Raw genomic sequence first — 15,782 nt, forward strand, 5'->3', positions numbered from 1 at the left:
CTTTTCTTTTGATGTGCAAGACTCAAATCTAAAACGACTTCAAATCAATTTCTAAATCAGTTACTTTCTTAGATTTGTTCAAATGTTGTGTGTTGAGCCGGTAAAATAAAGAATTTGACTATAAAATAATTTTCGCATTCTATGTGTTTTGGCCGATTTCCTTTTTTAATCACCTAAGTGCTGCTGAAAATAGCCACGGCTAAACTACAGCCCTCTCACAGTGTTCACACCGAAGAGTGTTGTTGTTATTCCGTCTTAGCAGTACTTGGCTTTGGTGCATTCACTGACCAGAAAACAGTTGCGAAATTTGTCTGATTCTGGTCACCAGCCCATTGGTGCATTTCTATAAAGAAATACATACAGGCCTTCAAGGGTTACTCATTTTAAACAAGTCAAATGACTGGTGCTGATATTGACTCTGTGTTTTCTGTTGGATGAATTTATTATGTTATTTGATAACTGGAAAAACAATGAACACTTGTATCAGAATGCTTGAGATGATCATGACAGATGTAGTCGTAAAATAATACATATCAGATTTATAATTCAAATGAGTGAGAAACATAAAGGTTTGACATGGCATCATCAGGATGTGTTCTTGGGCAATACACTAATCCCTGAAGGCCTGTTTTGTGCAGCAATTAAACCAAAATATGTTTTCAATCTTTTCAATCAAAAATCAGATAACTTTGTCTATAGTCTGGTCCTTTAATGACAGTATAAAGTAGCTCTTGTCTTTGAAGAGAGGCCTTGAGTTAGTTTGTTGATGGCCTCATTCTTTCTACAGTGTTTCCCAGAACAGGTCAGTTTAGTTTGTTTAACCCCCCGAAGGAGTCTGGCTTTCAGAGACCCAAGGGTTCATACTTGATTAGAGTCAGGGTGGTTTCTAGGATCGTCGATGCGTGCACTTTATGAATTATTCCAGTTGTTTAATCGAGCCTGTGCTGTAGGCTTTTGAAAACTGCTCTCATGAAGGATTTGTTAGAAGCCAAGGCTAAAAATGTATTGAATGTGACAGTTAAATTTGTTTGAACTCAGTTCCTTTACAAGTTCTGAACACATGAACTGATTTCACCCATACAGAACTTGTCAATAGACACTTAAAACCACCCTGTGATACTTTATTATTGGATTTTTTACTTTGGAAAAGTCAGCCAGCCTGGCACTAACTTCACAGGGTTGGTCTAGCATTAAGCGAGTGACTCACCGGAGCCCTATCTTTACCCGGTTCTCTCTGTAATGTCCATCTAGTATCAGGGTTTCGCTTTCTTCTCCAGAACTTGGCAAGAAAATATGATATCTTCTCGGAAAGGGTAAAAAAATATTTTTAACTCTGTTTGCACTCTTTAATTTTGGTGTGCTTGTAGGGAGTGTAGGACAGACAGACCGCAGTTTGGCCATGGAGGCCCTCTATCGAGGGCAACTGAGCTCTCTCCCCTCTGGCTGGAGGTCCCATGAACTCTGCCTGAACTCTGGGATAGAGCTCAGATTTAGGAGGGGAGCTTGTTTGTTGTATATTTATGTGTCAGTATCCCGCTGTGTCTGGGTGTGTGTATGCAGTTTGTAAGCTTCTATAATATGTGACACTAAATGTGTGTGTGTGACTCCAAAGCTGATTGAGTCTTTATAAAAGCGGCAAGATATTTAGGGTAAGCAGGTTTTCTGCGGTATTGGAGGACTCTTATTTTCCAAAAGATACCCTTTGTAGTTCTCCCTGTGGCTTTCCAATTTCCTTCCTATTCTAATCAACTTAACCTCCTTCTTTCCTAGTCCTGCTTCTCCATTTACTGACTGGCCTGCTCAATGTCTACCAACCCCTTTTTCTTCTGTTTTTTTAAGCAACTCTGTTTATGAAAGATGCTTTATGTAACGTGAGATCTTCTGTCTGTCCTCCTCTCACCATCAGGAGCTGATCCCACTCATATTGTGCACTGCATGTCTTCACCCGGAACCTAAAGAGAGGGACCAGCTCCTCCACATCCTCTTTAACCTGATCAAGCGACCGGATGATGAGCAGAGGTAAGTACGTAGATTATAAACAGAACACACATTTTATGTTTGACATCTTATCCCGTTATACCATCCTGCTGAGGTGAAGGAAAAAATACAATACTAATCCACTGATATGTTCTTGTGTACGTCAACGTCTGTGTCCATAGACAGATGATCCTGACGGGCTGTGTTGCATTTGCAAGACATGTTGGTCCCACTCGGGTCGAAGCCGAGCTACTTCCTCAGTGTTGGGAGCAGGTACAGTACATGTATTGCAAGTGATGCTGTTTCATTTTTGTTTTTTTTCTTCCACTTGATACCACTGAATTTTAATGTCTTGCAAAAGTATTCATGTGCCTTAAACTTTTTATTTTTATTTTCCCATGTTACAATTACCCCTTAATGTATTTTATTGAGATTTGATTTCATAGGAGCACGATTGTGCCGGTGGATGAGGGATTGTTTTAAGACCCTGGCATGTCTAAACCAGCTCCCTTACCTCCTCCACAGTCACACTTAGCATAGGTATGCCCCAAGGCTGTGTGCTCAGTCATAAGAAGAAGTTTATGTTCGACTTCAGGAAAAGGAGGACAATCCATCCAGAGCTGAGCATAGATGGTGAGCATGTGGAGAGGGTCAGCAACTTAACAGTTTTGCGGTTTCACATCTCGGACAATCTCACCTGGAGCCTCAACACCAAACAACTGATAAAAAAGGCCCAGCAGAGACTCTTTTTTTTTTTTTGTCTGAGAATTCTTCTATGGTTTGGTCTGCTCAAAGCTGCTGACCAGATTTTACAATGTACAATAGAGTACCATACCCACCTACTGCACAGTGTGGTACTCTAATTGCACAGCAGTGGAGAAGAAGAGAAAAGAAGAGGCTGCTCCACTCTGTGCAGCCTTCCTGTCCATCTTAAAGAATGCCATCCCCTTAACATGATGCTGCCATAATCATATGTTATGGTGGAGATGATGTGCCCAGAGTGAAGTGCAGTGTTAGTTTTCTAGTGACAGTGCAGCACAAAATTGTATTATTGCCTCATTTATTAATATTGCAACAACTTTTTGTCATTGTAACCTAAGAAACTAAACCCTCAATGTTTAATGAAACAAACAAAGACTGATTTCTCTATCTGCATCCACTACCTGAGTTGGCAAACCAGTTTTATTCCATTCTTGAGTTGTGGTCAAGAGCCGCTCTAAATCATTCCGAAGGCCACAAATGGCCGCTGGGCCACACTTTGGACATCCTTGGTTTAGGTGAGCCCCCATGTCTTGGTAGGTCTGCAGTTGTGCCATACTGTTTCCATTTTCCGGTGATAAATTGTGCACTGCACAACCCATTAAATTATGGATTGATTAAATCACACATAGATGTCCTTTGTTTCTAATTTGTTGACTTCTGAAGGGATGCGTGGGTTTTATCAAGGGATATCAGAGATAAGTGGGATGAATGTATTTGTACGCCATGCTTTTCAGGGTTTATTGGTGGCACATTCTTAAAACCATTTCTCATTTTCCTACTGCTTTACAGTTATGTGAATACATTGAACTTGATGCTTGTAAGCTCACAAAATGGGAAAAGGCTTAAGGGGTGTGATTCACTATATGAATGTTTAAAATTATATTAATAATTGACATAACCAACCATCAGTATTTTTTATTTTCTCTCTCTGTCTCAATCTCAATGTAATTTCCTTGTAGCCTTCTCTCTGTCCCTCTTTCCCTTTTGTCCTTAATTTTTTTGTGTGTCTTTCCTTCCTTGTGTCCTTCCCTTTGGCTGTCTTTCTTTGTGTCCTTACCTATTTTCATTTCTTGTTTCTACATCATATCAGTCTTGTTTGTCCTTGTTTTCTTCCTTTTATTTTCCTTATGTCCTTCCTTATCCCTTGTTTCCTTTCTTGTTTCTATTTTTGTCCTTCCCTCCTGCTTTCTTTGTGATGCTTCCTTAATTCTTCCTTTTGCTCTTTCTTCCTAGCGTCCTTCTAGTGTCCAAATGTAAATTATGCTAGAGACCTCCAGAGCTGTAATGCAAATGTAAAGAAGATTATGAAGAAATCACTTGGTTTCAGTGCAAAATCTGTTTATTGCTGCTCTCTGATTATGGAACTAGCTTGCAGTGCTTTTTAGGAGACCCTGACATAAATGAGATAGCAGTTTTGTTTTTATTGCCACCTGTGCAACCACATTCACGATAAACAAAATCTACTGCAATGGCGATGGCCGCTACCAGCTGTCCGGAGGCTGAGAATCTACAGACAAAGACAAATTGTGCTTTCCACAGGGTCAGCATGTTTATGATACTCCAGTTGTTTCCATTCCATTGTGACTGCACCCCAGCTTGTGTCTGGTTTCCTTTTCAACTTATGTTCCTCTTTTACATTTAACATTTCTCTGTGTACATTTGGCCTCCACAGATTAACCACAAATATCCTGAGAGACGATTGTTGGTGGCTGAAGCCTGTGGAGCCTTAGCACCTTATCTGCCTGTAGGTTTTTACTATGCAAAGAGTTCAAAACACGGTTGTGATAGATTATTGATTACTAAAAACGTACTTTTTTCCTCCTTTTTTCAGAAGGAGATTCGCAGTTCCCTGGTGTTGTCTATGCTGCAGCAGATGCTTGCTGAGGACAAGGCTGACATGGTCAGAGAGGCTGTTGTCAAAAGCCTGGGTATTATTATGGGTTACATCGATGACTCTGACAAATACGCCCAGGTAAATCTTTTGGAAGAAGGAATGTAAATCATGGCCTTTTTAAATACCACTCAACCAACCCACTGTTGTGGGATTTTTGCCAAACTGCTGTTTTATTATTGCAGGGATTTGAGTTAATGCTGCTCTCCCTTGGGGACCCATCAGAGCGGGTGGTCAATGCAGTCCACCAGGTCTTCATCCCTGCCTTTTCTGCCTGGACCACAGAACTGGGCACCCTGCACACTGCACTCATACCTTCCCTGCTGTCTCGTATAGAGAAACTGCTTACAGTGAGTTTCTGTGTTGGTTTATAAAATCTTTGTATTTGGTATTAGTCTGATGTAGTTTGCGTTTCATTCTAACTGCGACTTCTCTCCACAGCAGGGAGAACATGGTCTGGATGAACACAAACTGCATGTTTTTCTGTCAGCTCTTCAGTCCCTTATTCCACCTCTGTTTGCAGTGGTGCTGCAGAACGCACCCTTCACCAGCAGAGTCAAACTCCACGAGGACATACCTGCAATAGAAGGTAAAATGGCCCAAATGCACAGAGGTTTCTCTTAACAAAGATTGCAGTAGGTTAACAGAATGTTTAGCAGAATTGTGGGGTGAATAGGCAGCGTTTGTCTGTTTTTGTACCTTTTTTTGTGTGTGTGTCTTCTAGTGACCCGGTTCCCAAGGCCAGCCTCTCCTCTCCAGGACATGGCTATCATAATTGGAAGCAGAGAGCTACTTAGCTCCTTGCTGCTCCTCTATGACCACCAGCTAGAGCATGAGGGAACCACTGGCTGGGAAAGCTTGTTGTGGGTGGTCAACCAGCTGTAAGTGATATTCACATAAGCACTTAGTGTCCAACTGTCACCTAAATTTTAATAAACTAATTAAACTTATTTGGGATTAGGATTCTTACTGCTGTACAAGTGTTCTTGAACTTGTGATGCTGATAATTCTTAACTCAGCAGTTCTGAATACAAATGCATGCCACACTTTGCAGATTTCTATCTGTTGAAAATGTTGTAAGCAAACCATGTATAATTTTCCTTCCATTTCAAAATTATGCGCTGCTGTGTGTTGGTCTATTTCATAAAATCCTAATAAAATACAATGAACTTTGTGGATGCAACATGACAAAATGTAGAACGTTTCAGCAGTATGAATACTTTTGTAAGCACTGTATTCAGTGATCTAAACACAGTAAACACTGTATAGAAATGCTTGTGTACCTAATTTATGTCTGTGTTTTCTTTCTCTAGCCTTCCTCAACTCATAGAGATTGTGGGTCGCATCAACGTGACTTCATCAACCTGTGTTCACGAGTTCTCTCGTTTTTTCTGGAGGTTCTGTCGCACGTTTGGCAAGATCTTCACTAACACTAAGGTAAAGCTCAGTCACCTCCTGTGCTTAACTATTATGCTTTGCTTGAGGGGTCATGACAAGCAGTCCTGAAGTTTTCTGTTAGCTTATTTTATGGTAATCTCAATGTTACCACTTAATTATGAACTGTACCTAAATGGAAACGTAAATCCCTATTACCGATCCAATAAAAAAACAATGTCTCCATCGAACGTTTTACCTTGTTGTTTTTTAAAACAGCACCAGGGGTTTACAGCAAACGAGTTTTATCTTTTTAAGATCCACAATAAATAAACAACATGGGCATACTGTATGTACCTTCCTGCTTGTTTAGGTGAAACCACAGTTCCAGGAGATTCTCAGACTATCTGAAGAGAATGTTGGTAAGGGCTACTTTTAATTTCTCTCATTTTCTGTTTATAGATTTTCTTTAGCTCTCTGAAGAGAATGCTGATAGGTGGAGTTTAGACTCCAGACACAATTGATGTGAACTAACTATTTGAAGTCAGTTTTGGGTGTTCCCCTTCTTGTTTCTTTTTTTGTTGTTTTTAATTCCAGACATGTTTCTGTAGTTATACCGGGGTCCTTGGTCTCATTTAGCTGCCAAGTCATTTAGCTTTGGTATTGTGGCCATTTATGAAATGTGTTTTCTTCTGAAACCCTGTCAGTGTTGAGGTCACCCTGATCTCTACATAGCATGTGTCCCATTCTGTGGGTTTCTGTAATACCACAATAATATATTGTATAATCTGCCCACATTTTTTCAGGCAGTGTCTTGGTAACAAATTAGGACTGTAATATGAAACACAGTGAATCATCTCCCCATATATGTATGTTGCTATTTTTCCATTTTGCTAATCAATCAAGCACTTAAAAAGAAAAGATGTTAAAGCACATATTTGAGCCTTGTATGTTGGTTCAAGAACCCATTTTACAGTACCACTGCAGGAGAATTTTTGTTTCTTACTTTAACTTTAAATTTTGATTGCCAGACTTTTTCCATACTATTTTAATATAAAGTGTAATCGTTTGATATAATTTTCTCCAATCTATGAAGTTCATCTAACTTGGGTTATGAAGGTGGTTGAGAATTTTGTTTGGATTTCATCGCTTTTTCAGATGCCTCAGCAGGAAACGGCATTCTGACCAAAGCCACAGTCCCAATCTATGCCACTGGGGTTCTGACTTGTTACAATCAGGTAACTTTAACATTGATTTTATTTTTATTTTTTTTACAAGAGATGCTTCTGGCTTTTCTTGGCCAATACCAGTTCCTGGTTTTCTTTAAGGTTCTTGTTGGTTTATTCTTTTTTTGTTTTTAAGACTATAACACATATAAACCTATTTGTGTAAATTAGGTTTCAATTCAACACTTACATGTAACAAATTGACCTTAAATGAACTAATAATTTTAGTTTCCCCGATAGAAGTGGTAGTTTTAGACCCAAAAGAAGACTGAATTACATGATTATCTAAGATTAACTCAACAGAGAATGGATCACATGACATGCTGATGCATGATGATGTTGACCTTTTTTTCAAAAGTTAGCAATTTATTTTTCTTTCTAAGAAATTATTTTCTTTGCTCTTTTATGCTCAGCACTAGAAAATTAGATTCAAGGAAGTGTGTTGTTGTCTTGTAAATAACCACAGAAATGTATGAAATTATTTAAAACTTTAATAAAATAAAGAATAATAACCTTTCTTTTGTTTATTGGACCCTTGATTTCTGTTGCATAATATAAAGGTAAAAACTGTATGCTTTTCTGTTTTTTGGATTATTGTAACATTTGCACCCAAACAAATTGTTTTGCAATTGTGTTCACAAACGTTTTCTTGCAAAACAGAATAAACATTTGCAGTGCTGTATTTTGAGTACATTTGAACAGAAAATTACAAAAGAAATGCCCAGAGCAACTTGAGCTCTTTAAAATTGTTGCAAAAAACACCTTTTAATCTCTTGGTTGAGTTTTCTAAAATATCACACGTGTGGATATGAAAATGCTAACGAATTAATTACATTTGTATGTAATCAGTTAATCTAATTGTTTTAAATTTGCCATCACATCTGTACAGGAGGAAGATCGCAAGCTGTTGGTGGGGTTCCTGGAGGACGTTATGACGACCCTGTCTCTTTCTCATGCTCCTCTTGACAGCTTGAAGGCCTCCTTCGTGGAACTGGGGTAAGGCACTACAAATATGGATAGATGTATAGATGCATATAGGTGACCTAAATTTTCCATTCCATTCTTTTGTCCGTGTCAGTGCCAACCCAGTGTATCATGAACTGCTGCTGACTGTCCTGTGGTACGGGGTGGTCCATACGTCTGCTCTGGTCCGGTGTACAGCAGCACGAATGTTTGAGGTACAGATCTACCTAATACAGATTTATATTTTTTGTCACATTCTTATTAAGATGTTATAGATATATCTATAGAAATAGATATAAAGATATAGATACATATAGCAAAGCTGTATTAAATAGTAGATAAAATCTCCTTAATTTATTGTGCTTTAGAATTATTTGTATTCTAGTGTTTAAATATATATGTACTGTACACATTTTTTTTATTAAGTAAAAATTGTCTGCAGCATTTAAACCTATGTCTACAGTTTTACAGTATACATTTACTTTAACGTTCATCTATTTGCTGTAATTGTGCTAGCTTTGCTTTTTGCTGCTATTAAAGATGCATATTATATTAAGCTGTTTTGTCTTTTGAGTGTAAATGAAAACTTTGGCAGCATGTTCTCAGCTGTCTGGTTCCAACTGTGTGACCAAACCCTCCTCAAGCTAACATCAGACCTTTCACTGTGCAGTGATCTAAGAGGTTGCTACATAAATATCTGCTCTGTGTCGTTGAAATGCTGAGGTCAGCAAACTGGGGGTACTCTGTAACAAAGAGGTCTTAAAAAAAAACTTCCAAACCTTATGGAAACATTAAACATTGCTGATCTGCTATTATCTGCTGACTGGACTCAAGACAAAAATTAAAAATGAGGTCTGTGCACACTTCAGATCAGATGTTGGCAGGGGGTCTGGTTATAACGGTGTAACTTGGCATATCTTTATCTATAATCGGGGGAGGAAGAGTGGCGAGCTGTCTTCATGTCCCCCTGTTTTGTAAATTTCTTGCCCTTTCCCAAAGCACATCACTGTCACCATTCCATAGTGTACAGTTGTCCACCATTGTTAGGTCTGTGGATCGAAGGGGGAGGGCCTTTGCCACACATGCCAGATCAAATTCCCTGACTCAAAATGATTTTCTGAATTTAATTTGATGAAATAATTTGATCTGGAGTCTGTGGAAAGAACCCACGGCTTTGAGCTCGCTATACCGTAGTAGTAGATGTGAAGTTGAGCTAGCATAAAACTGGGTGTGTGTGTGTGTATGAGAGAAAGTGTAAAACTATATGTACACACATTTGCCTGATGCGTGTAGTGCCGTTCTGTGCCTTGCAGCTATAGTTTTTGTATATCACTTTATTCCTCTTTTTTGTGTTTGTTTTCTTTCTGTTTTTCCCTACTTTCTTTCTTTTGCTTTTTTTTTTTTTTCTTCTCTGTCTTTTGCCGGTGTTGCTCGCTCTTGTCCAAAATGCCCCTCCCGCCTATGTGACCACACGGCTGGCTCTGTCCAATCCAATCAGCTGCTGGTGAAGGGGGTGAATGAGACGCTGGTAGCTCAGAGAGTGGTGCCGGCTCTCATCACACTGTCTTCCGACCCCGAAATGTAAGTGGAACAACAGTAAACAATGCTGCGTCTCTTTCCCCCTTCTCTCCGCTGCCTGAGAACTATCACACTAGAACAAATCTGTACCTGCGTGGAGCAAGCTAACAGCAAAACTGGATCATTTCTAAAAAAAAAAAAAAGAGATTATCTAACCCTTCTAAGATGTAGGATTTCAGTGAGACCTTTTGTATTAAATTGGCCTTGTTTTTTTTTTTGTTTCAAGTGGCTCCTGTTTAGGTTTAGGCTGTGCTGGGGTGGTTCTACTGTGCAACTACTGTTAACACAAATTTTCTGCAAGTCTCCGTCATCATCCTGCAACACTAACGCATGCCAGCTCTCATCGCCTCATCTGTCCTCAACACTAACCCATTCCCTTCAGATTGGTGCATGCAAACGGTCCACATCTGAAGACAGCATCATCCCTGCATGCTCATCTGTTACCCCCCCACCCCTCCTCTTCCTCCCCCACCCTCTCCTCGTTGAAGCAGGGCATCTTCAAAAGGACTCTATTGGTGGTTGGATATATTTTGCTCCATCTCTCTATTTGACCTGTCACCCTGTTCTTTTCTCTTTCATTCTAAAACCTTTATGATCCCCTCTATCTCTGCCTCTCACTTTCACTTCTCCCTTACCGTACCTCTCCCACTCTCTCATCCTGCTGTGTGGTGGGTTTGCAGTTGGTTCTTCGAGGCATGAGTGAAGCATTAGTTGACCGTCGGGCGGCTCCAGCCCTAATAACTCTGTGCAGTGGGCCTGAATTGTGAGTCAATCAATACAAAAACCGAAGCAAAACTCTCTGAAATCATTGTCATTTTATTAGCTGCATCCTTACTGTGTAAACCAGTTTGGTTGTTTAGATTTGTCTTAGGAATGTAACATGTTGGATATAATGTAACCTCCAGAAAGATGAAGTGTTGAAATGTTGAAAGACGTTTAATGACAATGTGTGGCAACCCTGTTGGAATGCAGCCTCTTTCATATCATCATTCTATGTAGATACACGTGTTCGTTTGTACAGTTGGCATGAACTTGTACATTAAACCTTGACATTGTTTAACAATTTTAGGATCAAAATCTTGCTGATTGTTTGAAACCTAAGAAATGTTGTACAATCAGCAGATTATGAGAAAAATTATAATCGAGATAAAATAAAAAAGCAATTTTACAATTACTGTGGCAAAGCAAACTGATAATCCCCAGGTGGCTTATGTGTATCTTGACTTTTGTTCTAATTCTACCATAATTCTAATGATTATTTAACATTGACATATTACCACATTAACTTTTTTCAATACAGATACCTTTGCACCAGATCATTACACAGGAGTGGGTAGATTTAAAGTAGTCAATGTTTTTGTACTCATTTCTGCCAAAACATATTGTAACACTGTTGGTGTTCAAAAAAGACCTGTTTTAAGTGTAAATAACTGTTAACTTTCAGCGAAGTAACCATTGATGAGAAAGTAACACGGCTTACAAGTTTACAGTGAAGCTTTTACCAGAACTGGTTTGTAATAACAGAAATCTGCTTGGGCAGAATAGCCCTTAGTTTTACTCCTTCATGAGAACTTCTGATTCTCCAAACTACATTTATTCTGGTTGCCATCTGTTGCACTTAGGAAACTGTCTACTTCCAAATACACCATAGATTATTGCTGTTATAAGCAGGAAGTATTGTTATCTGCATTAGGCAGCAGTCAGAACCGTCTCATTTTGGAGAATTAGCAGTGTTAATGGAGGAGTCAATGTAACAGCTGTTTACAAGATGGTCAACTTAAGAACAAATTTCCAACCTCTAAAAGAACTCAAGCAGACTATCTGCTAGTGGTTTTGACTGTGGGGGCACTGTTGCTCATGTGCTGTCAGCAAAAGAAATGAAGAAGACAATGACAGAAATTCTCCACCCAAGTGCCGTGATGCATTTGATTGCCGCACAGACCACATTCGTCTGCTGTGGCGTCTTTTGTTTATGAGATGTAAATTATCAAGATTTCCTCCACCTTAACTATATTTGCTTTTTTCCACTAATTTGGAAGCCACTTTGAACGTCCCTCTAGTGGCTACATTGGCCAACAACGCCAACTTAATAAAAGCATTGAAAGCATGATTGCAATCCTTGACAACATTAGAAACAGGTGGACCTGTTTATGTGTGTAAAGGGAGCATAAATGGGCTTTTACTACTGTAAATCACATGTGAGATACTGACTACTTTAAAGTACTCTAAAGATCCTCACTTTAGCAAAAATAAGCATTTAGTTACCTTTAGTTTTTATGCCTTTTTAGAAAGCTGACAGTTTATTTTTATATGTTAAAGAAATGACTGACACTGTCTCTTGATCCAACACTTTAAATGTCAGGTTTGGTCAAATGTTATCTGCAAAAAGTAGCTTTTTTAAAACCCTGAAAACTCATGGCTTGTGCTATATCCTAGTGTCAATTCTCCGTCATCATTTACCAACCAGGAGGTTACATTTCTAATACCTGACTGTGACTGAACTCAATTATTAGTAATGAGACTATCACCCTTGCAATGCAGAGTCTTACTACTGTTAGGCAACAAAGTGGTAAAGCCCAGCTAGGGCTGCAGCAGCTAGGGCTGCAGCTATCAGTCAGGTATAGGCAACGAGTTGAGCAATTGGCAACTCCTATTAATTCAGGGTAAATGTCACATCTGATCATGAAAGAAGCTGAACATATGGCAGAGCTTGAACTGGCTAGAGAACAACCCGCTCTGTCTTATTTGTGGTTTCGATCAGGTCATTACACTCCTAAGTACTGCATTTGGAAATAACATAGAACACATGTCAACCAAAGTGGACCTACTCCTTTCTGGTTTTGGTCGTTGTTGACACAAGGTGCCACTGAATTAAGAAATGTGCATAAATTTTGTAAGCTTTGTTTGAAAACCTGGAAGTGGCCTGGGAAACCTGTAGGAGTCTCTGCTGATGACAGCTTCTGCTTCCACATGGGCTTTGATGATATCTGAACACAACAATGTGGTGATTCAACTGTTTTTAAATATGGGGCATCTTTTGGCAGATAACATTTATGTTCTTTTGGTCCTGACGTAAAGTCAAACCGTTAAGAACTATGACAAGTAGCTAACAGAATATCACGATAGCAGAGAATGGTCAGCGTTTTTTTTCCGTTTTCCTGCTTGCAGATCAGTCAGGATTGCCACTATTCCTGCCTTTGGCACCATTATGGAGACTGTCACACAGAAAGAGGTGAGGAAATGAACAGCCGATTGAGTGGTTACATTTATATGCTGATGATGCAGTTGTTTAAAGGAGATTTTATACATTTCTGGAAATGTCTACTAATACTTTATGTGTTTGTGTGTAGCTACTAGAGCGTGTGAAAATGCAGCTGGCATCATTTCTCGAAGACCCTCAGTACCAGGATCAGCACTCTTTGCACATAGAGATCATCAGGACGTTTGGAAGGGTCGGACCTAATGCAGAGCCGCGCTTCAGAGATGACTGTATGTACCAAACACAAATCCTAAAAAATAAAAACATCTCCCATATGTCACCATCATGATTTGTTTCACTCTTCTCTGAACTACACTAATAGTTTTTTTTTTCAATCTTTGGCTTTCTGTATACCTGAAGTTGTTCTCCCGCACCTTCATAAGCTCGCATTAGCCAACAACAGTCAGTCGGCGGAAAGCAAGAGGATCGACATCGCCATCCACCTGTTCGAGGCCTACAGTGCCCTCTCCTGCTGCTGTATCCTTTATTTTTCTTGTCTTGATTCCAACTTGTTATAGACATTATAGAACAACTTTAGAGCTCATTTGTTTAGCTCATGTTTTTCGAGAGGATTTTCTCTCATTCTTGGATTGGATTCGGGGTCACTTGTGCGAGTCAGTGTGGGACTGAGAGTGTGGTTCATTGTATATGTTGGACGGGTTTGTCTGTCATTTGGCAGTGGGAGAAAGGAAAAGCAAGCTGCCTCCATTCTGGGGATACAAGTAATTATAGGGTTGGTTAGGCAAAGCAGAGAATGAAAGCGGGAGAAAGTGTGTGAAGAGAAAAGGTTAGAACATCAGCTCCAATCCTCGGAAACGTTTCTCTGGGTAGGATCCTGGTTTATGTTGCTTCTGCTTCACATCTTTCATCCCGCTCTTCTGTGATTCTTTTCCCTCCGTCGGCCGCGCCTTTCCTCCACCGACCGTGCCGCACCCAGGTCCAGCACACACAGACAGAGCCCAGTTAGCCTAAAGTTCATTCCTGTGGATTTTTGGTAGGCTGTCATTTCAGTGCTGTTGTGTCCAGGAGGTGTAGCCCAAACCTCAGAGGGTATACCTCCCACTGTACATTTCTTTTTTCTTGTAATCAGTGTGACAAGCTCTGAAGCTGTACATTCCCATGCCTAAAAATACGGATTTGTTCACGGATCGTCCCACATAAGCCCTCAAACCGTGACATGTGGCAGAGCACATGCAGTCACAGATAAAATAGCAGTGTGCTGAGAATTGCACCTCTATTCCACATTTGTTTCTGGTGGCAACAGGGCTGCCACCAGCAGTAACAGTAAAAGACACAACATTCAATTATCTCAGTAAAAGTACAAGTATTTTAAATGTTTTTATTTCATATAGATGTATTTTATTTCTTTGTATTGAAAAGTTGTCTTAAACACTGGGTAATTACTCAAAGGTTTATACATTTATAAATAGAGAGCTGCTTTACAGCAAGAAATCTCGGTTTTTCTTTTTTCTGTTTGCAGATTCTATCTTCTTCAACTCAATATTAATGATAATCTTTTTACCGGTCTCTTTAGGCCTAAAGAGCTATAGCCTTTGCATTATGCCAATCAAAGAAAACTGATATTATTTTTTTATTGAATGTTCCGTTAAATTGGTCCTTTTTTTCTTTGGAAGAAAGTTCTGCACAAAAACTTTCAAACTGCCAATCACTGATTTAATTATTTCCACGTGTCTCTTCTTTACCTTTACTGGTCTGGAATTTTAAAATAAAATGTAAGAAGCTTGTTCTTAGGGATCCATCTTTCTATTTGTCTTCAAGGATGGTTTTAATCAGTGACTGATCTTTCCTCTGAACAGGCCCTGGGGAGTTCTGATCAAACCCTTTAATGTTTGTTGAGTCAAATTGTGTTTCTCATGCTCTGGGAGTTTTTTCAGGCTCAAAATCATGTAAGGAATTCCTTAAGTTAGGCAACTCCTCCTTTATGGTCTGATTGGTTAAGCAATGATTGTTTGTAAGATTCTCCCATCAATGTATGCAATCTATGGATCGTATTCATACCGATCACTGGCTTGTTTTGTCACATACTTTACGAAATCCTTACATTTAGTTTGGCAGGGTAGCCAGATCCAGATTTAAAGTCAAAAAGGGTTTCTATTTGCCTACTGTCCTGTGCTCATTAGCTAAAGGATCAATTTCCTAACCTCTGAAGTACAGTTGTCCTCAGGAGTCACATTCCTACCATCCAGTTTGACAGATGAGTTGTGTCTAAACTATAATCAAGGCCACCGATTAATTAGAAAACATCTCCAGGGCTGCTGAGGTGGTATGCACCAGAGCTTAGTGGGGTCTGAATCATCTTAGCGCTGTAGCATGCTTTTTCATTGCGTAACTTTGTCTGTAAACTGTTAATTAAAACTGTGTTAAGATAGTTATAAAAGAACAAAATCTGGAAACCTTCTTTGTTGTAATGACTTTGTTATGCTCCAAATGAAGTGGCACCATTATTCGTTTTTATTCCCGTCCTTAACAAGTTGTCCAGTCATTTCTGAGGAGGTTATGGTCAACCATTTCCTGCCGGGCCTCAGGTGTCTGCACGCTGACATGGAGCAACTGTCTCCGGAGCATGAGGTCAGGAAACTGTTTAGACACGCTCATACGTACAGGGGATTTATTTTTCTTCTCACACACGCTGACTCCTAATACCTCTGATTCTCACACCCAAATATCTGCATGCTCACGAATTGACTACCTCCTTTCCTTCATTCATCATTCCCAAGGTATCTCAAAAAAC

The 15,782-nt window shown here is 39.5% G+C and overlaps 1 protein-coding gene across 10 annotated transcripts in view; it reads left to right on the top strand.

Moving 5' to 3' along the window:
• Positions 1–15,782, top strand: part of relch (RAB11 binding and LisH domain, coiled-coil and HEAT repeat containing) — a 39,950-nt gene that overhangs the window by 21,322 nt on the left and 2,846 nt on the right. For 5 of the 10 annotated variants that reach the window (XM_047348967.1, XM_047348969.1, XM_047348970.1 and 2 more), the window contains 17 exons: positions 1,907–2,019; positions 2,160–2,250; positions 4,412–4,483; positions 4,571–4,711; positions 4,816–4,980; positions 5,072–5,219; positions 5,355–5,511; positions 5,944–6,067; positions 6,378–6,426; positions 7,163–7,242; positions 8,120–8,226; positions 8,309–8,408; positions 9,692–9,774; positions 12,940–13,003; positions 13,122–13,260; positions 13,391–13,507; positions 15,531–15,619. In XM_047348967.1, the coding sequence (XP_047204923.1) occupies positions 1,907–2,019; positions 2,160–2,250; positions 4,412–4,483; positions 4,571–4,711; positions 4,816–4,980; positions 5,072–5,219; positions 5,355–5,511; positions 5,944–6,067; positions 6,378–6,426; positions 7,163–7,242; positions 8,120–8,226; positions 8,309–8,408; positions 9,692–9,774; positions 12,940–13,003; positions 13,122–13,260; positions 13,391–13,507; positions 15,531–15,619 (1,839 nt within the window). The other 5 variants (XM_047348968.1, XM_047348971.1, XR_007035647.1 and 2 more) reach the window with 4 other exon arrangements.

Source organism: Girardinichthys multiradiatus, chromosome 21, assembly GCF_021462225.1.
Source record: "Girardinichthys multiradiatus isolate DD_20200921_A chromosome 21, DD_fGirMul_XY1, whole genome shotgun sequence".
Taxonomy (NCBI): domain Eukaryota; kingdom Metazoa; phylum Chordata; class Actinopteri; order Cyprinodontiformes; family Goodeidae; genus Girardinichthys; species Girardinichthys multiradiatus.